This window comes from Malus domestica, chromosome 15, assembly GCF_042453785.1.
Source record: "Malus domestica chromosome 15, GDT2T_hap1".
NCBI lineage: Eukaryota > Viridiplantae > Streptophyta > Magnoliopsida > Rosales > Rosaceae > Malus > Malus domestica.
The window spans coordinates 52,969,080-52,992,821 of record NC_091675.1 but is presented as its reverse complement, the minus strand read 5'-3'; the positions used below and the strand labels follow the sequence as shown (position 1 = coordinate 52,992,821).

At 36.3% G+C, this 23,742-nt stretch overlaps 3 protein-coding genes across 3 annotated transcripts; all 3 read left to right on the top strand.

Moving 5' to 3' along the window:
* Nucleotides 1-3,356: 3,356 nt before the first annotated feature.
* On the top strand, nt 3,357-6,302 carry LOC103402379 (large ribosomal subunit protein uL18). The gene is made up of 9 exons (XM_008341123.4): nt 3,357-3,604; nt 3,914-3,983; nt 4,078-4,169; nt 4,358-4,484; nt 4,588-4,667; nt 4,753-4,869; nt 5,257-5,391; nt 5,589-5,758; nt 5,879-6,302. Exons 1-9 carry the CDS (start codon nt 3,602-3,604, stop codon nt 5,991-5,993), a joined length of 909 nt encoding a protein of 302 aa, XP_008339345.1. The 5' UTR covers nt 3,357-3,601; the 3' UTR covers nt 5,994-6,302.
* Nucleotides 6,303-9,247: 2,945 nt separating this feature from the next.
* On the top strand, nt 9,248-14,590 carry LOC103402377 (uncharacterized). Its single transcript, XM_008341122.4, has 5 exons — nt 9,248-9,747; nt 11,583-11,692; nt 11,782-12,153; nt 12,588-13,188; nt 14,042-14,590. Exons 1-5 carry the CDS (start codon nt 9,507-9,509, stop codon nt 14,128-14,130), a joined length of 1,413 nt encoding a protein of 470 aa, XP_008339344.2. The 5' UTR covers nt 9,248-9,506; the 3' UTR covers nt 14,131-14,590.
* Nucleotides 14,591-15,368: 778 nt separating this feature from the next.
* On the top strand, nt 15,369-23,189 carry LOC103416377 (uncharacterized). Its single transcript, XM_008354630.4, has 5 exons — nt 15,369-15,912; nt 19,988-20,097; nt 20,189-20,560; nt 21,428-22,217; nt 22,795-23,189. The coding sequence occupies exons 1-5, from the start codon at nt 15,645-15,647 to the stop codon at nt 22,881-22,883; spliced, it is 1,629 nt and encodes a 542-aa protein (XP_008352852.2). The 5' UTR covers nt 15,369-15,644; the 3' UTR covers nt 22,884-23,189.
* Nucleotides 23,190-23,742: the final 553 nt, after the last annotated feature.

Below are 23,742 nucleotides of genomic sequence, written 5' to 3'. Positions count from 1 at the left end.
TTAAGAATAATGCCACCATATATGCAAAATGAGATCATGAGCAGAGCATCACAGTCCATGAAAGAGTTACAATTACAATGTGTTTTGTATCAGTCAATTTTTGATCCAAAACCAAATATGGATATTATTACAAAGATGTATCTACCATGTCTTTGTGATAGTACAGAGAATTATATTTATAAACCAGATGTTAGCATAGTTGTGGTTATGATTAACATGAGAGATTTTAGATCATGACATTTTAGTTATGAGTATCAGAAAAAGCATAATGTGGTAGAAGTTACCTATGCTTTACTATTAGAGTTTGGCTATCTTGATAAAAAATTCATTAACCATATTTCCCAACCATAATTTTTTCCTAAAAAACTTATAAAAGTAGCAGAAGATTATATAGAAAAGTGGAAATAAATTTGCATAAGTTTTATTAGTAGTCATCCAGATTGGTATGTACATATGTATAAGGAGAAAGTTAGGGCATGATTAATGAAGAGTCATTTAGACTATCATCTATCACCTCACATAGGTGGACTCATTCATACAAAAATATTCTAAAATTTCGAGGGATCTAAATGTTTACCTTAGATAAGTTTGAAGATTTTAGGTTTGATATGATATTAGTAGCAGAAGAAAAAGAAATGCATATTTACAGTAAGTCAAAAGCCCGTCATCAGCCATATTGGAAGCCTCAAAATTACAAAGGAGAAACGTAAAATATGTATTACAAGGTGAAAAAAGATAGAGAAAGAGATGCAGACCTAGTAGAAGGCGATGAAAAGTACTGGAACAATTTGACAGAAGAAGAGTTGCATAACATCGATAACATGATGGAAGCATGAATAGCTGACAACAAATTAGCATAAGTTGAATAACATCATGCAACATAATGTATTTTGATCAGACAAAAATGTCAACATCATTGTGGACCCCGCTACAATAATGAAATAATGACATAAGAGTAGATAAAGAAAAGAGATTGATCAATTATGAACTTTTCATATACAAAATGTCATTTTGATTGAGATGAATAGTGTCAGGCCATTTTCGTTAAAACTCCCTATATAATATTTAATGTTGTTCCATTTGCAATTGTGGAGACATAAGTTAACCACTTTGAATAAGAGGACGCCACATGAACTTTTAGCTCAATATGATGAATTAACTCTTGATGTCATGAACAGACCCACCAAACCTTAAAAGGCTAGGCCTTTCCTTGCCCTATAGGTCTTGCCATTGTGCCTTTCTTGGCTCAATGAGGTATGGGTCAACTTTTTGGAGTCTTCCTTAGGTGTTCCGCACACTAGCACCTCTATTTACTAGAGGCCTCCCACTAGCGATTTTGAGTAGCTGCATGCGAAGACTTGTTTACACCACACTAGCTACACATAGTGGTCTGCCTAACATGACTTGCAACCTCCCTACCTAGCTGCATGCGAGGAGTCACTTAAGTAGATCAATAAAATCGCCACTTACTACTCAGAATTCTCTATGTTATAGTTTTTCTCCTATTATTTCTGATTTAGGCATCGGAAGCCCTTCGGCAGGCACCCACCCTATTTTCTAAAGTGTTTGTCAATTAGGCTAACGGTGTTTCTTATTTTGTAAGTGTGATTTTGTCAATCCAACCTTAGGAGATTTGCATCCACAACAATGCTTTGAAGTGAAATGGGTTGTTAATTTTTTTGTTGGATGTCTTCTTTGAAATTTCTATTTACATATATATATATATATATGTATGTATGTGTGTGTGTGTGCATTTTTGTGTAATTGTAAATGTGAAGTAAGTGTTTATATTCTATTGGTGAAACTAACTATTTGAAATTCTATCTCAGCATAAATTGTATGATCTTTTCGCTATTGTATTGAATCAATAAAAAAGAGGTCACTGCTATGACCCCCTATTGTTTGATTCAATATTGATGGGGGACGGGGACGAGCCCTAGCCCCAACTTCTATAAGTCCTTGGTTTGACCTCCCTACTTCTAATAAACTGAAGCGGAGAAATTTTCTCGCACTTGCTCGACCCCCTAAATGAAGTACCTCACCCACTTACAAAGAAATAGTTGGAACTGGGCTCCGAACTATAATAGTTTGCTTTTGCTTCACGTTTCGAAGAGCGGTCTAAACAAATTCGTTAATAAATATTAGAGACAAAAGGTAAGCTTTCTACATATGTATTTTTATCAACTGTAGCAAAGAAATAAACTTCATAAAAGTCAAAATATGAAAAAATGGATAGTCAGATTGATTCAAATCAATTGATATGAATTTGACATGAAAATTAAGCGCCTAAGCTCTTCTTAGAGATTGAATTGGGAAACTAAGCTAAAGGCCCTTTGAAGTACACAAAAAATTCACGGAATTGGCATCAAGGACCAATGCTCCATATTTGTTTAAATTCGAATAAAGTTACGATTCGTTTATAATTCAGAGATCAATGCTCAAACTTACTCTTTATTTCCTTTCAATACTTAATTTCTCTTAACCACTTGAAAACTCTCACTAAATAATACTTATCTTTATATCTGGTCATTGGGTAAAGGTGGACATCAGGTAAGAGTGGACATCTGGTGGGTTGGTCGAGTAAGACTTTAGTCTGTTGGCCAACCCAATAGGCTTGGATTGGAATTGTTCAAATCCATTGACACCCAAGAGAATTGGTAACCCAACCCACCCAAACCATTCTTAGGTGGGTTGGATTAGATGGTTTCCGTGAGTTAGGCTTGATTGGTTTTTTTTCTTTTTACTAATGTGAGTATGAGAGACAAATAATCAATACTTACGACAATTTGGACTTAAATGTGAATTTGATGTTGTTATATCACTACATGTTACTATTCCTAGTACATAAATTTGTACTATTCAAATCAAACATTAGTAAACAAGTGCATTTAAGAATTACTGTTACTCAAGTAGGTCGATTTCAATCAGATTAATAACACTTCAACCCAGCCCAACCTAACCCATCCATTGAACGAGTTTTGACCAAAATTTTTTTTTTTTTAAAGTTTAGAACCCAACCCAACCTATACCAGGTGAGTTGGTTTGGTTGGTTGGTAAACACACTAAAATGCCCACCCATACATTGACGCTTTCTCTAGTGCACATCGAAGCTCACATTTAAGTTACGCATCTGGAAAAAATTGTTAGATCATTTAAGTTACACATAGGAAAAAAAATCATTAAATCATTTAACATAACAGAATTTAACGATTTTTATTCAGATGTATAACTTAAATATGCACTATAAAAAGGAGGTCATTTCATTTCCTTTTGAAAATTTAATGATATTCTCAGCCCAAAGCCCACAAACTCAATGTGGAAAGAATAAAGAAGGGAAATTGGGCCAAAAACTAAATATGGAAAGAATGAGAAGCCCCTACACAATTTTCGGTAAAGACCAAATGACCATGAGCGAGACATCGAATCCCAGCCGTCCATCTCACCACAAAACCCTATTAAACCACACATCACTTACAGCCAGCCGTCGATCCTCAAATCCATTTGGCAGGTTCACTATATAAGAGCTACCTTCTGAACCCCAGAAACCCTAGCCGGTTCTCTCCCACTTGGTCTCGTTACTCTCGGCTGCTGATCTTCCGCAATGGTGAGCCCCCTCACGTGGTCTCTGCTACTTCCATGGAAATTCTCTCTCTGCGTTTGCGAGAGAAATAGCATGATTATTTTCTGTTTGGTTGCTCGGAAAATTGATTGATTACCTCTACTTTTCAATTTATGTTAAATTTCCCAATTAATTGATATAACACTTGAACTTTTATGATTTCCATGATTATTTTCTGAAACACTTACATTTTTAGTGGGATGGATTTGTGTTTCTGCTGCATGAACCATTGTTCTTTGTATGTGATTTCTGGGAAGGATTTTGTTAAACAATTTGTTGATTTATTCGTTGTAGGTTTTCGCCAAAGCTCAGAAATCAAGGGCTTACTTCAAGAGATTTCAAGTCAAGTACAGGAGAAGGCGAGGTATCCATTTCGTCTTTCAAGTTGAGGGCCTTTGTTAATTGTTTGTTAGTGTTCTGCATATGATGATAATTTTAATGTCGAATGTTTTCGGCAGAGGGAAAGACCGACTACCGTGCCCGGATTAGGCTCATTAACCAAGACAAGAACAAGTACAACACACCCAAGTATCGGTTTGTTGTGAGATTTGTATCCTTTTGGCTACCAACATTTGGGCTATTCCCGTTCGGGCTTTCATTTATGTTTCATCTTTTGTTAAGAATAGTTTTTAGGGTTTTTTAATGTTTCGGCATTGTATTCTATGGGTACGTTGTTAGAATTTGAAATGACTGTTTCACCTGTGCAATCTGTGATGTGCACCTTAACATAATCGTTAGACCAACAAGGATATTGTTGCTCAGATTATATCTGCCAGTATTGCTGGTGATTTGGTTCTTGCTGCAGCCTACTCCCATGAGCTCCCACGCTATGGGCTTGAAGTTGGTCTCACAAACTATGCCGCAGGTGTTGTTTCCACCCTCTGGTTATTTTGCTTCACTAGTCTGTCTGTCTTGATGCATGAGTTCAACTTGTTGGGTAGTACCAGTAACTGTATATTTATGATCAGCCTACTGCACTGGCCTACTCTTGGCTCGTCGTGTGTTGAAGAAGCTTGAAATGGATGATGAGTACGAGGGAAATGTTGAGGTAGTGTATTATTATTATTTTTTTGTTTATTCAATTTGATTCCCTTCATATCTAATTTTTTGTGAAAATTTATCTGGTATTTTAGGCTACTGGTGAAGACTATTCTGTAGAGCCAGCTGAGAGCAGAAGGCCATTCCGTGCTCTTCTTGATGTTGGCCTGATCAGGACCACCACAGGAAACCGTGTATTCGGTGCCTTGAAGGTGGGTACCACATTATGGTGCTATTTATATTTGATGTGTTCCAAGTATTTGTTTTTAACTTTTGATGATGCTTATGTGTAAATTACTTTGTTGTGTACTTTCACTTTAAGGTAAACGTTCCTATATGGACGACATTTTCGGACTAACAGTTTTGTTATTTTTCAGTCATTATTATCAATAGCACTCTTTTTTCTTTTATCCTACGAACCTCGATTTAAACATTTCTTTGGATGCCTGTTGATGAATTTTATATTGATCCTTGGTGGTACCTTATTTTTCATATTGCTTCCATCCTATACATAACATGGTCTTTTCTTGAAAGTAATTCAATTTTTAATCCACTTGGAGTGTGCCTAACTGAGTTGAAGAATTTTTAATTGATTGCAGGGTGCTTTGGATGGGGGTTTGGATATCCCTCACAGTGAAAAGAGGTTTGCCGGTTTCTCCAAGGATGGTAAGCAACTTGACGCTGAGATTCATCGCAAGTACATTTATGGTGGCCATGTTGCTGCATACATGAGGGTAAGTTTGAGACTTGAGTATTCATGTCATGCATTGGCATTAACTCTGTTCTAGAAGATTTATGTCGGCTGGTCAAAATCCTAATTATTTGTTTCTGAATTTTTATGGACGTTGAACCAAAGAAGAGTTCAGAATTCTTGTCAGGTAGAATAATTAATACTGTTTTCTTAAACTTTTAATTTTTTTTTTAATTTTAGACTCTGGCGGAGGATGAGCCAGAGAAATACCAGAGTCACTTCAGTGAATATATTAAGAAAGGCATTGAAGCGGATGACATCGAGGAGGTGTACAAGAAAGTTCATGCTGCCATCCGTGCTGATCCTACAATTAAGAAGACTGAAAAGCCGGCTCCTCAGGAGCACAAGAGGTAAAGTCTGATTGATTGTACCCAGTTGTTGATGTTTTACATCAAGTCCTCGTTTCATTGTTTGCAAGTAATCAGTGGGAAGTTGCTATCAGATGATTCTAATTTTCATTTACGTAACAGGTACAACTTGAAGAAGCTTACCTTTGATGAGAGGAAGAAGAAGTTGGTTGACAGGTTGAAGGCCTTCAATGATGCTGGTGACGATGACGACAGTGATGATGACGACGAGTACTAAGCATTTGATGGGATTTGTGCTCTAGTTTGTTTTCCCCCCTGGTAGGACGTCTGTTAAATTCTCCTCTATAAGATCTGTTATCTGAGTTAAAAGCGCTACTAGAGTTTTGACAATGTTGTTATGCAAGTTATATTTTGTTTTGGCTATCACTACGTACCTCGACTATATCCGCCCTTCGTCCCGTTTTCTACCATCCAACTTTTCTAATTTCCAAATCTTTTCTTGCATTTTTTGTAGTTGTCCTTGTCGGGATAAAGCTGTGTATTTTCTGTTAAAACCATGAATTTTATGCTTATGTGGTTTTTATCCCTTCTTGCTTTCATTTCTTAAATTAGTGAACATGTTCCGTAATATTTTTTTTTACAAAAGATAGTACACTAAACGAAGTGGCGGGGGATTTGAACGCGAGACTTCAGGTGCAAAGATATTCTCCTAGATTCTCTTTCGATTGAATAAGGATTACTTTCCATGCAAGGTTTCTCAAGATCTCTATATAAACCCTAGCCTTTTATTTTCGACTAGAATCTTGTACGATCATCAACCATTCTCTACCATAATCAGTGACTATTCTATGCATGCCGTCGTCTGCGCGTAGACATATGATGATGATTCATCTCTTCTCTATGCCTTGTCATAAGTTATTCGTCAAGGATGTACTCCGATGTAGTACACACTACATCATTCTTTCTAGAACTGTACCTGTGATTTGATTTTCTTCCAAGTAAGCTGTCCAACACGGATTTGATCATACTCGTGATCAACCCCATTCACCCTGTAGTTGGTGTTTGTGGGTGATTCTAACAAACATCGCCACCATTTGCAGTTGTGCGCTAAATTGGTTCAAAAAATGAGGATCTTAGATTAAATGTTCCCAACGAAAGAAATTCCTATTTCACAAGATCTCTGAAAGTTTGGATGACTTATACTTCTTGTTGTACATCTAGTGACCACAATAATAAAACTACAAAGAGGATGGAGTGTCAACAAAAGACAGCAGGACCTTTCCAAGAGCATCTTCAAAGGAGATGTTAAAATTGCCACGTAGGCATACAACAGTAAAAATGGCAGCCAACTCTTTCCAACCGAGCCTTCAATTTCTTAGGTAGTGCTGAGTCATTTGAAGGCAAAGCCTTTTGCTATCAAATTTGACAGTAGATGTCAAATTTATTAAATGATATTTTAATAGATTAATATAATATATAATAAATGTTGTTATGTTTTTGAAATATTTGATTGGTTGCTTTAATCATTGGACTCCATAAAAAGATAAAAAGTTTATTAAATGACATTATTATTTAACATATCGAGTGAAGCAAAATATTGTACAAAATGTCAAATTGCCACATAAGCTATCAACTATCATTTTGATGTTTAAAATTTGTTATCTCATTTGGAAATGCTCTAACGTACCGATCAAGTGGAAATATCGTATTCTTCTTCTTTATTAAAAAAGAATTTAATGTCCATAATTAATACATAAATAGTATTTAGGTAAGAGTACTGCTCTCCACACATCTTTTTTTTTACTTCCCACACGTTAATTTTTGTCCATTTATCTTCTATAGGATATTGGATCCGATGATCGAAAATTGAGAGGATGCATGAGAATAAAATGGGTGTGTGGATAACACCACTCTAAAGTTTTTGGGAGCGTTTATGTTGTCATTGTAGCTTCAGTAGTCTTTAGTTTTATAATAATTTCAATTTGTTTGACAAAATTCTCAAAACATAAAGTAAAAAAAAAAAAAAATCCTAAGAAGCTTTTTGATTTTTTCCGACACAACAATATTCTATACTAGGCGGGATTTGGACTAAAGAACTGCACTATGAGCTACCAGTAATAATTAAATTTCAAAGTTGTCATATTAATCGAATCTTCATTCATGTGAATCGAATCGCCACCGATGCGAGTCAATATACATCATACATTGTAATGCTAATGGCAATAAATCTAACAAGGTAATTGAAAACACAAGTAAAGAGAAAATGGATGTGGAGAAGGCTTGGGTAGTAAGATTGTAGAAAAGTAAGAAGCCGTTGTCCAATCACATTGGACATCACCATCCAATAGTTGTATAGTTTTTTCACACTTTTTATATGCTTATGATGAGCTCCCTTCATCAAACACATCGTGCATCAATCACTAGTCGACGTGAGTGGGTGAACTTCCTTTCGTCCTCATCACTTAATTGAGTGAAACTCAAAGAAGCAAAACAAGTTAACTACTACATAGTGATACAATGGTTAAGGCGAATTTTATGTTCATATTCCACACGGTTCGTTTCGGGTTCGATATCTGAGACTGATGAATTACACGATGATGACCAGGAAGATATTAAAATGCTTCTATGGGTTTTCCTTATCCTCATAAAAGTGAACTGACGTGGCTTCGCAGCCAGTTGATTCCTTTAAAAAATAAACAAAAATAAAAATTAATTAAATGGTAATAATACGTGGCATATGAGTAGCCCAAAAGTTAAAATAATAATAATAGTAGTAATAAATTGGCGTTACTGTTGAAAGCCACTATCAATATGGTCCATGGAACATTTCAAATTCAATTCATGGTGGATGGAGCATTTTTCTCTTCTTTCAACTTTTATAAAATATTATCCATCAATTGCTTCTTCATCTCTCTAATCTTTATGCTCTCCCACTTTCTCTTTCACCTTTGCTTCTTCTCAACGTTCGGTAGCCTAATTACTAAAAATAGTATAATTTACGAAAAGCAGCGGTGAATTGTGTTGGTGATCATAACTTTATTCTTTAATAATTAGAGTTTTAAGTTTAAATTCTCTTCCGAATCTAGTGTCATGTTTATCTTTTTAAATAGAACACTGTTTTTACATTAACGGGATGAAGAATTTGAACTAAATCACATAATGAGTCCGTCATAATATTTAGTTCGAACTTGTCATCGACGAAAATAAATCGAACCCAAAATTTTTAACTTATAAAAGAACGTGAATAATATATATTTTTTTTAACAAATGATATTATTTACACTAAAGGTGTGGGAGAGTATGCTAAGTCTCATAATGAGCTGATAATAATGTGGTTCAAATTCGTCTTTGGCGAGAATTGAATCTAAGATCTCTTACTTACAAGTAAAGAGAAATACTACTAAATCGTAATATTAAGTGACAAAACGTGAATAATATTAAACCGTAGTATTAGCTGTTAGCGTAAACACAAACACATAATATAATATTGTTTGTCGTAATATAAGAAGCAATAAGAATACTCGTGTGTGTGAGTGTGACTTATGAGTGAGAGTGTGTGGTTTAATTTAAACTTGAGAGTGAGAGAGAAGAGAGAGAGGAGAGGAGAGAGAGAGAGAGAGAGAGAGTAAAAAACTAAAAGAAACGAGTAGGAAAGAGGGTTGAAACAAGGCGATACCCACCATGAACACTTGTCCCTCACATCTTCCACCTTCTTCTTCTTCTGGGTCGATTGTGTTCTGCTCTTTAGACTGAAGAAAGAAAGAGAGGGAAAATCCCAGATGCTCTTCGAATGGGGAAGGGTGAAGCAAATCTACACCAGCAGCAGCAGAGTGACGGGGGTCAGAATGCTTCGGGACTCATCTGTCCTGGGTGTTCGACGGTTTTCAACCGAATCGCCAAAGGCTTGAGCTTTAGATGCGTCTTCGTTTTAATTCTCAGTTTGTCAGTTTTTCTCTCTGGGATCTTCTGGATCCTTCCTCACCATGCTACCAACTCTGGGTTTGATGCTACACGGGCAATTAAGCTCAGCGGTATGTCCTCTATTCCCTCTCTCTCTCTCTCTCTCTACTGTAAATATAGTTGGTTCACTTTGATTATTCTGCTTTTTTGAATTATTTTGCCTCATAATTTGATCTTTCTGATGGTTTGAGCAAATGGGTATGTGGAATTTTCTGATTTTTTGAGCAAATGGATAGTGTGTATCTTTCCTGTATAATTGGGGGTTGCTGGATGTTTTGAGTAAATGGGTTTCTGGTAGTTTACCTTGTTGCGTAGATGTTTGGTAGTCGTGTTAATGTGCGATACGGGTGTTGTGGTGGTTCACCAAATAATTAGGGGTTTTTTGGGCGCTTTTTACATAAATGGGGGTTCTTGATTATTTTAAGGATGGGGCAGCTGGTGTTTGACTGTACTGTATAATTCAAGTCTTCGGTTTAAGAGTTTTTGATGTTCTGGGGAGACGGTAAATCCCCTTAAAGTTAGGATGTGGATGGGAAAGGGATTGGTTCTTTCATGATTTCTGGTAATCATGGAAAGACGAATACCATGTTGAGATTTTCTAAATACAGAGCTTTCACTTTGATTTACTTGAATTTAGGAGTGTTTATGATGCTTAGATTCAACGCATCTAGTTAGACATTAAGACCTAAATACATTTTCATATTTCCAGAAATGCTCTCTTTTTAGTTGGAGTTGATTGTAATATGGTTGGAATAAGATTGAGTCAGAATTGGAAGTGCCCGTAACTCCTGCCTTTTAAGAATACAAAAAACCAAAGTTTTGGCTACCCGAATGTTTTTCCTCTTCAAGAATACAATAAACCAAAGTTTTAGCTGTAATGTAACTTGTGTGAAACATGTCGTGCAACACTGCAACCTAATCAACTTTGTGAACTTTGAACAGTGAGTATTCTTGGAGAATATTAAAAAAGGAACCATGTATTTCGAGCATCATCAATGCAAGGCAAAGTTAAAATTTAAAAAAAAAGTTTGTATAGATTGGTGTCATATACTTTTGAAGGGGCAGACTTCATCTTTATATAAAAATATCATGGTAATTCTTTGAGTGGTCAGACCCTATTTTTGGTTCCTTTTGCTTTGTCTTGTTGCTTTGTTGGCCTTTGGAGTTTTTCTGTATGGTTGTTATAAAATTAAAGGTAATTTTGACTTGAGTATAAAGTGATACCATAAACTTTATAAGAATGGGAGACTGGTGGCTGGTCTTGAGCTTTTCGTGTTTTTCTATCATGTGTTTTGCTTATGTTTGATCAAATAGCTGGCTGATAGAGTTTACTGTTCTACGTTCGGTGCACTGCTTGTTCAGTGTAGTGAATGTTGTATTTTTCATCACTTTATTTAATATTATGTATTATATATCCGGGGGACACGCTTTTAACACACATTTTGACACCCATTTTGTAGGGCCCACTAAATTTAATCCAATGGTCATATGATTTCAGATTTGGGTATTTTTGGTAGACATGGTTTTTGAGGGAAGTCTTAAAAGATAGACGGTTCGGATTGTTGAAATACGTTACCGAGTGGGCCCCACAAAAAATGTGTGTCAAAAGCGTGTGTCCCTGGATCGTAACCCATACATATATATATTTATTATTTATTTATAATTCAAGCTCATAATATTAGCATGCCATAAACATTTTAGACATCTTGCAATCCCCAAAAATAAAACATGTCCAATCATATCTAAAACACAATACTTAGGATCAAGACAAGGTTATGCCTCATAGATAAGATTCAATTATCTGTGTTGAGACAGTAATCATCATATATATTAACGGAGAAGGCAGAATTGGTGAACCATTCATAATAGCAAAATTTCCCTTATGTGTCTCTTTATCTTTTTTCAGCCACAGTTCAGGCATACTTCAGATTGGAAAAGCCAGTTACGGACCTTGTTCCACACATTGGAAGATTAGAATATGATATCAATGGGGAAATAGGTGTCCCAGGTACAAAGGTACAGTTTCAATCTTTTGCCATTATAGACCATATCATATTGCTTTTATACAAAGTGAAGTCAAAGTGAAGTCTGCTTCTTGTCAACAGGTGGCTATCTTGTCTATGCACCAATTTCATGCATATAATTGGACTGAAGTGGTGTTTGGTTTTCTTTCCGATCCAATAAATGTTCCAATAGCTCCTGTGTCCTTAAGTGTGCTGAGGTCATCTTTAGTTGAGCTTTTCCTTAAGCAATCCAATCTTACACTGACAACATCAATTTTCGGGCAGCCATCTACATTGGAGATTCTGAAGTATCCGGGGGGAGTTACTGTGATTCCTGGTCAACCTGCTTCAATCTGGCAGTTACCCCTGATTTTATTTAATTTTACTCTCAATAACTGTATAGATGATATAGTGGAAAATTTTGGCGAGTTAAAGCAGCAGTTGAAGTTTGGATTGCACCTAAGGCCTTATGAGGTATAACACCTACTCTAGTAACTTTTTTGCACACTTCTCTTTAGGCATAAAATTTTGGGGTTCTGATGCATTAAGGTTGTTGGTTCACCACTATTTCCTAAACTTAAGTTGTTACAACGAGTTACAACATTTGTTTTATATTCTAACATGCTAGGACCATCATTAACAATTCAAACTTTATTATAGATCCAAGTTTCCTACTATATATGAAATACGTGCAAGAATTGTCTTTGTTATGCAATGGAAGGCATATATTTAACAATAGAGGTAACAAAGACAACAAAAGGGTAGCCGCATAGAGTGCTGATTTTTCTTCCAGAAGTTTAGAAAGGATAATGAATATACATTTGAATATATACTAGTACTGGTTGATGCTCTCATACTTGTGTCTTATTTCAGTGATACATAACTCTGCATTTTTCCTGTTCATGCAGAATGTATTTTTGCAAATAACAAACACAATGGGTTCAACAACAGCAGCCCCAGTTGTAGTTCAAGCTTCTCTAATGTCTGAGTTTGGAGGCTTTGTGCCCCAGAGATTAAGGCAGTTGGCTCAAACAATCACAGGCTCTCCTGCAAAGAATCTTGGCCTGGATAACTCAGTCTTTGGTAAAGTTAAAAGTATCAGTTTATCTTCTTGTCTGAAAGATACACTCTCCGCAACCCCTCCAACTGCTTCTCCAGCTCCATCTCCAGAGCCATCAATTTCTCCCTATTTTGCTTCTCCAGTTTACGCTCCAGCACCCTCACCTGACATTGATCATCTCTCACCGGCACCATCCAAGGTACCTGCACATTCTCGTCCATGTCCGCTTGAAGGTTCTAGAATTCCTCCATCGTCCTCGCCAACTTCTCGTTCTTACCCTACTGTTCCTCCTACATATCCTCCTAGATTTCCACCATCCTCCTCACCACCTTCATCTCAATTGTCCCCACATGTTCCACCTGCTCCCGAAGTGTCTTATGCTCCCAGTCCAGAAGACAAGGAAAGTGCACAAGACTTGACGTCTTCATCACCTGGCCCATCCCTGTCGTGTAAGTTACAAATAAGTTTTTTTCTTCTCTCCTGCTTGTTATGTAGGATATATGGATTTTGATCTATTGCATTATGTGGTTTCTTGTGTATGGTCTTTGAAGTGTTATATTGGTATACAATTCTGGTTCAGAGTTAAGGCCGATGAGAAGATATGATTCTGTGCTGCTTTAATTAGAAAATAAGTGCCTCTTTTCAATAATTTTGTCATTTAGCAACATAGGTTTTTCCTAATAGAAATAGGTCTTCCTGTAAATGAGGTGTTAGTCAGTTATGCAACTTCTGATACCATGGTTTTGAGTGAGTAGAGTTTCCCTCCTTTACTAATGCGTGTTATGAGAAGTTAAACTTGTAGACTAAAAGAGTATTGTGGCATAATTTTTGAAGTGGGGATTATTCAGGTTTAGCAAAATCGAATCTGAATCTGGTTCAAATATACGAATTACACAGTCGATTTGTACAAGTATATACATTTGTAATTATTTGGATTTTGTATACAAAAGAGAACTTAGCAGATTTTGGATATCTTATTGGATTGAATCCAGTACAAACTGAACTTTGGTGCAACCTTATTGGAGACTTGAGAATCAATTTTGAGATTGAATTGGTCGATCATTTGTATGGTTATGCATCTTGATCAATTTTGAGACTGAATTGATCCACCAAAAGCCTAATGTATATGAAGGCAGATTTTGAAGGGCATGGAAACTCTCTTTACTGCTGTTCACGTAGGAGAACTATTAAGCATTTGTCCACATAGACAAATTAGCTAATTGGCCTTGCTTTACATGTCAATTGTTTGATATTTACTTCTGATATCCGAGTTAACGACATGATGAGTGTTTTTTGCTGCAGCTTTAGCAGTAGGACCTTGGAACAAGGAGATCCGGTTATTGGAACTTTCAGGAGTCTTCATCTTTCTTCTCTTTTGTTGGTCACGGTGATCGTTCCTTTCTCTTCAAGAAAATATGCAAGGCGTACACATCACAACGGTATAGTTTTGTTTTTGGCGTGAATGGTGGAGTGTCAAAGTGAAAAGGTGGCAGGTTCCTTATGCAACACATATACAAGTGAATTAGGAGAAGATTGCAGGTCAAAGCCAAACGGTGGCAGGCCTCTCATCTCCCTTGTGCATTTGTGAGGTCGCGATGACGGGATGTTCTTTCCGAAGGGAAGCCTCCTTGAGATAGTGTGACCAGTTGAAGCATAACCTTGCAGGAGTTTCACGAAAAGAACCCTACCTTTTATCAAATCAACTGTAAAATATGCAGGCTCTTTTTCGAGCATCCGCGACGCGGGCAAAGAAAAAATTGTTACAGAGAAAAAAAAAATTGTATACCATATACTTGTGTCTTTAAAAAGAGAGAAAGAAACACAGTGAATCACTGAGGAGGTGCCCCCTAATTTTTGGTGTCTTTTGTTTTTAATCCCAAGGGAAAATAGTAAGGAGCCAATTAATCTCTTGTTTTCTTGATGTTGTTAGTAGCAGCTCCTAATTTGGCACCAAGGCCACTACGGGACTTGGCAAGAGGCCAATTGCCAACAGTGAAGAGGTAATAGGCGATGGGGTGAAGAAAGTGTTTTCTTAGACGACTGGTTTGAAAATGCTTTTAAAATGATTGAAAGCTTTTTTATGAGAGTGCTTTAGGAATCATTTTTTAGTAAAAATGCAAAGTGAGGCTTGAAAAAACACTTGAAATGTTGGTGCTTTTTATAGGAAGCACTTTAAGTGCTTTTGGAATCTAAAACTACTTTCACTAAAATCATTTTCAGTTATTTTAAAAGCACTTTTAAACAAGCTCATGAGATGAAGCGCTTCTTACATAAACAGTTCCAAAGACCTTCCAAACAAGCTCATGTCTCTAGAAAACTAAACTGAACAAAATTACTGTTTGACATCTTACATGTAAGAAGTCATTGCAGGATGACATAACATCGTTTCACTATACAAACGTCAAACGATGAACTAGTATTCTCTATAGCATCATCTATAGATCCTATCTGGAGAATTTCATTTAATTTGGTTACGGTTTAGTAATCAGCTAATGGTTAATAATAAAAATATTAATTATTACTGTAAATATTATGCTCGATACATATAGATGACTAAACATTCTCGAAATTAATATACTATTTTGAAAATGACATTCAATTAATAAAGAAGATGAACGATTTGGATTAGGATGTTTGTACAGTAAAGACTCCGTGAGTACGAAGTCGTATATGTATGTGACTAGTGAGTGACTGTGTGTGGATTACAGAGAGAGAGAGAAGGGAGGAGAGAGAGAGAGAGAGTAGATTGTCCTTGTAAATGGTTTAAACAGGGCAACTATACCCACTATGAACACTAGTCCCTCACATCTTCTTCATCTTCTTCATCTTCTTCTTAATCTCTCCTCCTGCCATTTCTGTACTCTTTAGAGAGAGGGATTGAGGGGAAATCCCAGATGCTCTTCAAATGGGGAAGAGTGAAGCAAATCTGCAGGAGCAGCAACAGCAACAGCAACAGCAACAGCAGCGGCAGACTCAGGAGGCTCAGAATTCTTCGGGACTCATCTGTCTGCGATGTTCGGTGGTTTTCAGCACAATCGGCAGAGAGCTGAGCTTCAGATGCGTCGTCGTCTTGATCCTCAGCTTCTCAATTTTACTCTCTGGGATCTTCTGGATCCCACATTTCCATGCAATCATCTCCCAGTTTGATGCCAGACAGGAAATTAAGCTCAGTGGTATGTCCACATTCCATCTCTCTTTCTCTCTCTACTGTGTTTTATGCTTCACTTCACTTTGATTATATATATGTTTAATTAATTGGATTTTCCTGATGTTTCGAGCAAATGGGTAAGTGGTGTTTTTTGGGTTTAATGTAAAGTTTTGGGGCTTTCTGGAGGTTCTAGGCAAATGGGTTTTGGGTAGATGTTTGGTAGTTTCAGCAATTCAAATGGGTTTAGCTAGTAATTAGGGATTTTGGTGCTTTTTCAGATAAAAATTGGATTTTTGTGATTATTTTCGGAAAGGGGCAAGTGGGATTTCTCTGTGTTGTATAATTCAGGTCTTGCAATGTTTCACTTGACTCACCTGGCTATATATAGGATATGGGCAAGGCACCTTTTTTATGGACCAAATCCAACCCTTGCATCGAAAATGCCTCTCTGTATGATAAAAAACGCAACAATTTCGTTTAATTCCAACCAAAGGTTTAGTAATTATATATTCCTTTTATAACTTTTGCTTCAACGTATATTGTTTGGAGTATACAAGTTTCATGACACAATTGTCAGTGTGAAATTATCGTTACCATATAGTATACAGCCTGTTGACTGACTATCAAGAGGATTCAATATTCTTGGCGAGGCCAAGCATTCCGACAAGAGGATTGAACATTATTGGCGAGGCCAAGCATTCCGGAAGTAAAGAAAATGTGCAAAAAGATGTATAAGATCTTTAGCTAAAAGAAGAACAAAAATAGATATTATATCAGAATATATAGTGAACTGAATTACAATCTACAGGAGTAGCATATAAAAGCATAATTGAGTTAGTTAAACTCATTAGGAATTAATGTTTCTCATGTGGCTAGCTAGTACATTAAGAAAAGTCCCATATGTAACACAACTCCTAAGTGCTAATCATAACATTCCAAAAGTAAATAGGGGAGGAACTTGCGGTAACGCTGTTTGTCTGGCTGGAACATTTTGTTGCTCAAATTAATCTCACATGAGCATACAAGGTATAGGTTGAATTGAGTAACTAGAGTGAGTTGTCGAGTCTTGATCATTTTGATTTCACTTTCTGATCAAGTAGCTAAGTTTTCATGGTGTCTTGCGGATATGGAATGAAGTTCACTTCAATTTAGGATGGGTGGGAAAGAAATTGGTCCTATCACGATTTATGGTAATCTTGTGTGTGTGCTCGCACTCTTGTGCACTGTGTTCTAATTTTCTAGGCAATTTTTTTTATAAATGTTAGACATGTCTGCCTGTGGCTAAATCATGAAAAGAGGAATATCATGTTCATATTTGCTAAATACAGAGTCTTCCCTTTGAATTAGTTGAATTTAGGAGCACTTATGACGCTGACCATCGGTGGATCTATTTAGACATCAACACCTTTATAAATTTCATACTCCTCGGAGTGCTCTCTTTTCTGATGCGGCGGATTGTACTACTCTATGGGTGGAAGTGACTAATATCCTGCGATGTCCATACTGCTTTTCTACTTGATATCAGTAGCTGTACGTTCTTTACTGTACATTGACGAGGATAAGGATTCTGTAGTCGACTGCAGAAATGCAAATCGTCGGATCTGATAATTGGATGTCTCACTATGTAGTCTGCTTTCATGTAGCCGAACCACCTATTTACCTTTAGTGGACGTAGCAGTTTATGACCATTGTAGATTTACAATGGTAGTGATATATGTTATTCTCATATGTATTCTCTGGTGTTGGTTCTTAGAATGAACTGAGAATAATAAAATGTTAGATAGTCAAGGACTCAAGAAAATTAACTTTTTATTTCCTCACAAGTAAGAAAGGAAATAGATCTATACCTACAAAAAAGGAAATGATAAAGGCTTCAAATAGAACATTCAATGGCTCCTAGAAATAGAAAAGACACATTAAAGTCCTACTGGACTCATAGAACTTGTAGAAATATTGGTAGGCTCATTAATAAAAGGAGATTCCTGGAACAGTTAGGGTACGTTTGGATGAGGACTTTAAAGTTCCAAGGAACCTAGGCCAAATTTGTTAGGATGCACTATAAAAATTAGATGGGTGGACTTGAAAATAATTCCTTGAAAGGTGTCATTTTGAAAGTCCCTCATCCAAGATATGGTTAATGACATTGTGTTTTCATCAGATCCAAATAAAAGACTCTTGATATCATTTGACATCAACTCTTTGACTTTGGATTACCTTCTTTTATTTTCTGATTAGTGCATTGCCATAAGGCACATGTCTTTTTCAAAGAGGCTTTAGTTTTAGAGTTGTCCCAATGAGCTTAGTCTTGGATTTATAGTTTACAAAAGGGGTACATATTTTCTAATCAAGATGTACAGATGCAGTTGATGACATCCCCACATTAATAACTTAGTAGCTAGGGTTTTGTGAGGTCGTGATCTCCTTCTATATCACTGTATGCTCCGACTCCTATTTAAGTGAATAGATTTATGATAGACGAACTCTGAGCAGTCTAAGAGTATGCTTAAATAACCTACAAAAAGAACCATATCTTTTTTAGCATCTACGGTTCTGCAGTGCCAAGAAAACTAAAACATTGTTTCACCAAATGTTTGTATTCTAGTATCAAATACGTCTGAACAAGGACGGAAGCGGAATTGGGCTGATATATATGTATACATATTATATTTAGTTGGATTAAGGAGTGGGTTTTAGATATAGGATAGGCTGGATTAGTTTTTTGTCAATATTGGGCTAAATGTTAGTGCTAATTTTAAGTTTTCTCAAGCTGCGTAGGCTACTGCCCATGGGAGCTATGTATGGTTCTGTCCTTGTTTGTGAAGGCTCAGAATACATCTTTAAACAAAAATATCATGGTGAATAGTTGAGTGGCCTGACCCTATTTTTGGCGCCTTTAGTATTTAGTCCGAAAAAGGACTAGAAAACAAAAATATAAGGTGGGATGAAGTGTAAATTAATATAGGAGCTAGATCTGTGATTTTGACTTAAGTCTGTTTTATTGCCTTGTTGGTACCGTGGTTGGCCCTTTAGTATCTTTTTTATATTGTTGTTTTGAGGTAAATTTGACTGAAGTGTAGAATAATATAAAATTGAATCAGAGATGTACCTCTTCTCTTTATTTATGCAATCCATGGCTTCTGAGTCTAGTATTTTGTGCTTTTATACTGTGTTCATGCTGCATAAGCTTTAAATAACTAGCTGATAGACTTTATTATTGTATCTTTTTGGGCTGCTTGTTTACCGTTGTTTGTGTACTTTTATAACTACATCTTAAATAAGTATTTCATTTCACATCGAAATAATAATGGTGGTAAGTAGTAATAATAATCATAATCATAGTAACAATAATAATCTTAAGAATAATCCTCATCATTTGTCAAAACTCAGTTTAGAGAAACAAATTTGTTAGGAAATCCAAGTAATTGACCTCAAATGCAAGACCACTGGAACTTGCCGCATCCTAGCAGTTACATCAAGCTCATTATATTAGCACTGCCATAAGTATGAAATAATAAGTAAAAATAATTAGCACTGCCACAAACATGTTAGGTGTCATCCAATCCCAAAAGCAAGACATTTCCTGCTATACCTAAAACACCTACGATCAACACAAGGTTATGCTTCAAGTATACTATTCATATCTCTTTTAAAAATAATTTGAATACGATTTTCTCTTGAATAAATGTTCAATGGAAGGACAAAAACTTCACCAAGTATAATGCACTGATTTAGGATATAAAATATATATTAACCAACCTGCTAATATTGTGGAGATAATTGCTGCTGAACTAAGACACACTGATTTAAGTAATGTATTTGTACGGTCCATACGAGAAGTCTAGAACAACCTTTTGCACTGGCCTAAAACAAAACTCAATTAATGCATTTAAAAAGTTGAAAGATTAATTGGAATTTTGATAATAGATTTTTTTTTTTTGCGTTTGTATTTTGTATTTTGTTGATTTGGTAACATGTTTGTTCTTTGTTGCGTCAACCATTTTATTTTTATTGAACTTTATGGTTTCTGATTTCTGTTGCGTAAAGTAGTGATGACTGAAATAAATAGGCGAAAGCTTATATATCTATTTATCTTTTTCCAGCTACAGTTCAGGCATACTTCAGACTGGAAAAGCCAGTTACGGACCTTGTTCCACACATCCAAAGATTAGAATATGATATCAATGGGGAAATAGGTGTCCCAGGTGCAAAGGTACAATTTCAATCTCTTTCCTTTATAGACCATATCATATTCCTTTCATACAAAGTGAAGCATCAAACTGAAGTCTGCTTGTTGTCAACAGGTGGCTATCTTGTCCATGCACCAATTTGATGCATCTGATCAAACTGATGTGGTGTTTGGTGCTCTTTCCGATCCAATAAATGTTCCAATCGATCCAGTGTTCTTAAGTGTGTTGAGGTCCTCTTTAGTTGAGCTATTCCTTAAGCAATCCAATCTTACATTGACTGCATCAATTTTCGGGCAGCCATCTATGTTTGAGATTCTAAAGTGTCCTGGGGGAATTACTGTGATTCCTTTGCAATCAGCTTCAATCTGGCAGAAACCCCAGATTTTATTTAATTTTACTCTCAATAATTCTATATCCGACATAGTGGAAAATTTTGTTGAGTTAAAGGAGCAGTTGAAGTTTGGATTGCATCTGAGGCCTTATGAGGTATAACACTATTCTGGCAACTTTTTGCACATATCTCTTTAGGTGTGAATTTTTGGGCTTTTGATGTATTAGGTCCATTGGTTTAGCACTATTTCGTAAAACATAATGTTTTAAAAAACGCGCCTAGGCGGCTTTGGAGGTGGGGCGATGATGAAAACGACTCTGCCCAGCAAGAGTAGGCTTAAACTCGCCTAGACGTGGTTGAGACGCGCCTTAGGCATTTGACTAGGCCTTTTTTTTTTTAAATGGAGAATTGACGATGAAGAAGATGATATTACCTTTGATTTAGATGAATTTTTTCTTTTTTTCTTTTTTTGTGAAGAAGATGATATTACCTTTGAGTTAAACTTGTTTGTGACTTGTGCACTTTTGAATGACAATGGATATTTGTTTCAGAAAGTAATTATATAATATATATATATATATATATATATATTAATAATTTTAGGTAGTGTGAGGCTATCGCCTCACGCTTCAAGGCTTTCACCTAGGCATGCTATCCATGAAGTGCCTATGCCTATGTTTCACCTTTGCCTTTTAAAACATCGGTAAACCGTGATTAGAACGTGGGATTAGCAGTTATTTTAGTTTCGAACATGCTGGGATCCAAGTTTCGTAACATATTTGAATCTATGCTAGACTTGTTTCAGTTATGCAATAGAAAGCATAATTTATTAGCAATCAAGGAAACAACGACGCAAAATAGGTATAAGGTATATACCATCAAGTATAACTGAAATTTAAATGTTCATCTGGATTTTCATAGTTGCCAAGGACCCAAAATATCAGAATGAGCTAGTATTAGTTGATGGTCTCAGATTTTACATATGTATTTTTGTTAATTTGTTTTTTCTTCTCTTTTTGCAGGATGTATTTTTGCGAATAATAAACAAAATAGGTTCAACTGAAGCACCCCCAGTCGTGGTTCAGGCATCTCTCGTGTCTGATGTAGGTATCATTGCGCCACAGAGATTGAAGCAGTTGGTTCAAACAATCACAGGTTCTCGTGAAAAAAATCTTGGCCTTAATAACACAGTCTTTGGCAAAGTTAAAAGTATCAGGTTATCTTCTTATCCGAAGGGTGCACCCTCTTCAACCCCTCCAACTCCTTCGCCAGCTCCATCTCCAGAGCCATCAATTTCTCCATATCCTGCTTCTCCAGTACCGTCCCCTGGCATTCACCATCTCCCACCAGCACCAGCACTGTCACCTGACATTCATCTTCTCCCACCAGCACCCTTACCAGACATTCATCCCCTCCCCCCAGCACCCTCACCTGATATTCATCACCTCCCCTTAGCACCCTCACCTGGTACTCATCTTCTTGCCCCTGCACCGTCACCTGACGTTCATCATCTCCCACCAGCACCCTCACCTGAGATTTATCATCTCTCACCAACACCTTCCAAGGTACCTGCACATCCTCATCCATGTCCATATCATGGTTCTAGAATTCCTCCAGTCTCCTCACCAGCTTCTCGTTCTAACCCTACTGCTCCTCCTACTTATGCTACTAATGGTTCCCCTTACTCACCTTCTCCGAGTCCCTCGTCTCATTTGTCCTCACACGTGCCAGCTGCACCTGTAGCGTCCTATGCTTCCAGTCCCGGAAACAAGGGAAGTGCACAAGATTCAATATCTCCATCACCTTCCTCGTGTAAGTTACTTAAACTCTGAATCTGGTTATTTCTGCTAAATATCGATTGGCTTTTTAGTGGAATAATTCATACGACATATTTTATATTAAAAAACTTTGCAAAGCACATAAGTTACTTATATAGATATAAGCATAAGCATTTATGACTGTTTGAACTTCTGTACAAAACACAAAATTTAAGCAGGTTTTTGATCTTATTGGATTGAATCTATAAAAGCATAAACTCGGAGCAACCTTAACGCAGACACGAGAATCAATTTTGAGTTTGAGTTGGTGGATCTATTTGTGTGATTATGAATCTCAGTCAGTAATGGATCTATTTGCTTATGGAGACGGAGTTTGAAAGAGAAACAAAACTCTCTTCTGTGCCATCATAACTTAAGAATGGTATAGCCGTTTGACAACCGAGACAAATAAGCAAACGTTTGGTCAGATGAATCATGCATCCATGGACATGTCTTATCCAATTTGTGTACATGATTTCATTCGTGTTTTCCTTGCTTTGTTTGTCAAGCTAAAGTTATCTGATATTTACTTCTGATATGTAAGTTAATCACCTGACGAATGCTTTTTGCAGCTTCATCAGCAGGAGCTTTCTACAAGGAGATCTGGTTATTGAAATTTTCGGTACTCCTCATCTTTCATCTGCTTTGTTGGTTTGGTTGATTAAGGCCGTATTAAATATGCGGAAACTGTCGGAGATCCAAAAACATGGAAGCTTCGACAGAGATATCGATAAAATATCGATATTGATAAAAAGTTTGAAAAAAAAAATGATGTAAATTATAAGAAAAATATGGAAATTTTGAATGAACTGTAGGACAAGGTAGATGGATAGTAGTTAAGTTTGTACGATTTGGACTATATACAGTTCGCGCTAACGAACATTGTCTCTCATAAATTGCTTAATATTTAATGCAATTCAATTGTATATACTCGAAAATTTTATCCATAATTATTATGTTAATGATATGTATGTGTGTATGTGATCATAAGCTTACATTCTCAATCCTCTGAACGGGTAATGATACAAGCGGCTTGCTCATAACAATTGACTTAGTTATGAGCAAGCGGCTTGTATGGTCAACTGTTCAGAGACGGTCGTAATACTGATACAAGCGGCTTGCTCATAACAATTGACTTAGTTATGAGCAAGCGGCTTGTATGGTCAACTGTTCAGAGACGGTCGTAATACACGACCGTCTCTGAACAAAACTCTTATTTAGTCGGTTTTTCATAGAATTGGGTATTAACCACCAAGTATGGTATGAACAAATGAATTGAGCATAAGTGAAACTTTACACGACCGACTCTGAACAAAACTCTTATTTAGTCGGTTTTTCATAGAATTGGGTATTAACCACCAAGTATGGTATGAACAAATGAATTGAGCATAAGTGAAACTTTTTTCTTCTTTTATCTAAACTACATTAATAAAATCCTTTGTCAATCAAAAGAAGGTAGAAAGATAATTTTGTTTTCTACCGTAAAACAAAATCATGAGCAGTAAAGTAAATTCACACAA

Excerpts from the sequence above, each read along its gene's own strand:
- LOC103402379 (XM_008341123.4), top strand. Across the intron at positions 4,485-4,587 it reads TCTCACAAACTATGCCGCAG|CCTACTGCACTGGCCTACTC; the intron begins GTGTTGTTTCCA and ends ATTTATGATCAG. Across the intron at positions 4,668-4,752 it reads AGTACGAGGGAAATGTTGAG|GCTACTGGTGAAGACTATTC; the intron begins GTAGTGTATTAT and ends CTGGTATTTTAG.
- LOC103402377 (XM_008341122.4), top strand. The coding sequence starts at position 9,507 with ATGGGGAAGGGTGAAGCAAATCTACACCAGCAGCAGCAGAGTGACGGG. Across the intron at positions 12,154-12,587 it reads TGCACCTAAGGCCTTATGAG|AATGTATTTTTGCAAATAAC; the intron begins GTATAACACCTA and ends CTGTTCATGCAG. Across the intron at positions 13,189-14,041 it reads ACCTGGCCCATCCCTGTCGT|CTTTAGCAGTAGGACCTTGG; the intron begins GTAAGTTACAAA and ends TTTTTGCTGCAG.
- LOC103416377 (XM_008354630.4), top strand. The coding sequence starts at position 15,645 with ATGGGGAAGAGTGAAGCAAATCTGCAGGAGCAGCAACAGCAACAGCAA. Across the intron at positions 20,561-21,427 it reads TGCATCTGAGGCCTTATGAG|GATGTATTTTTGCGAATAAT; the intron begins GTATAACACTAT and ends CTCTTTTTGCAG. Across the intron at positions 22,218-22,794 it reads ATCTCCATCACCTTCCTCGT|CTTCATCAGCAGGAGCTTTC; the intron begins GTAAGTTACTTA and ends TGCTTTTTGCAG.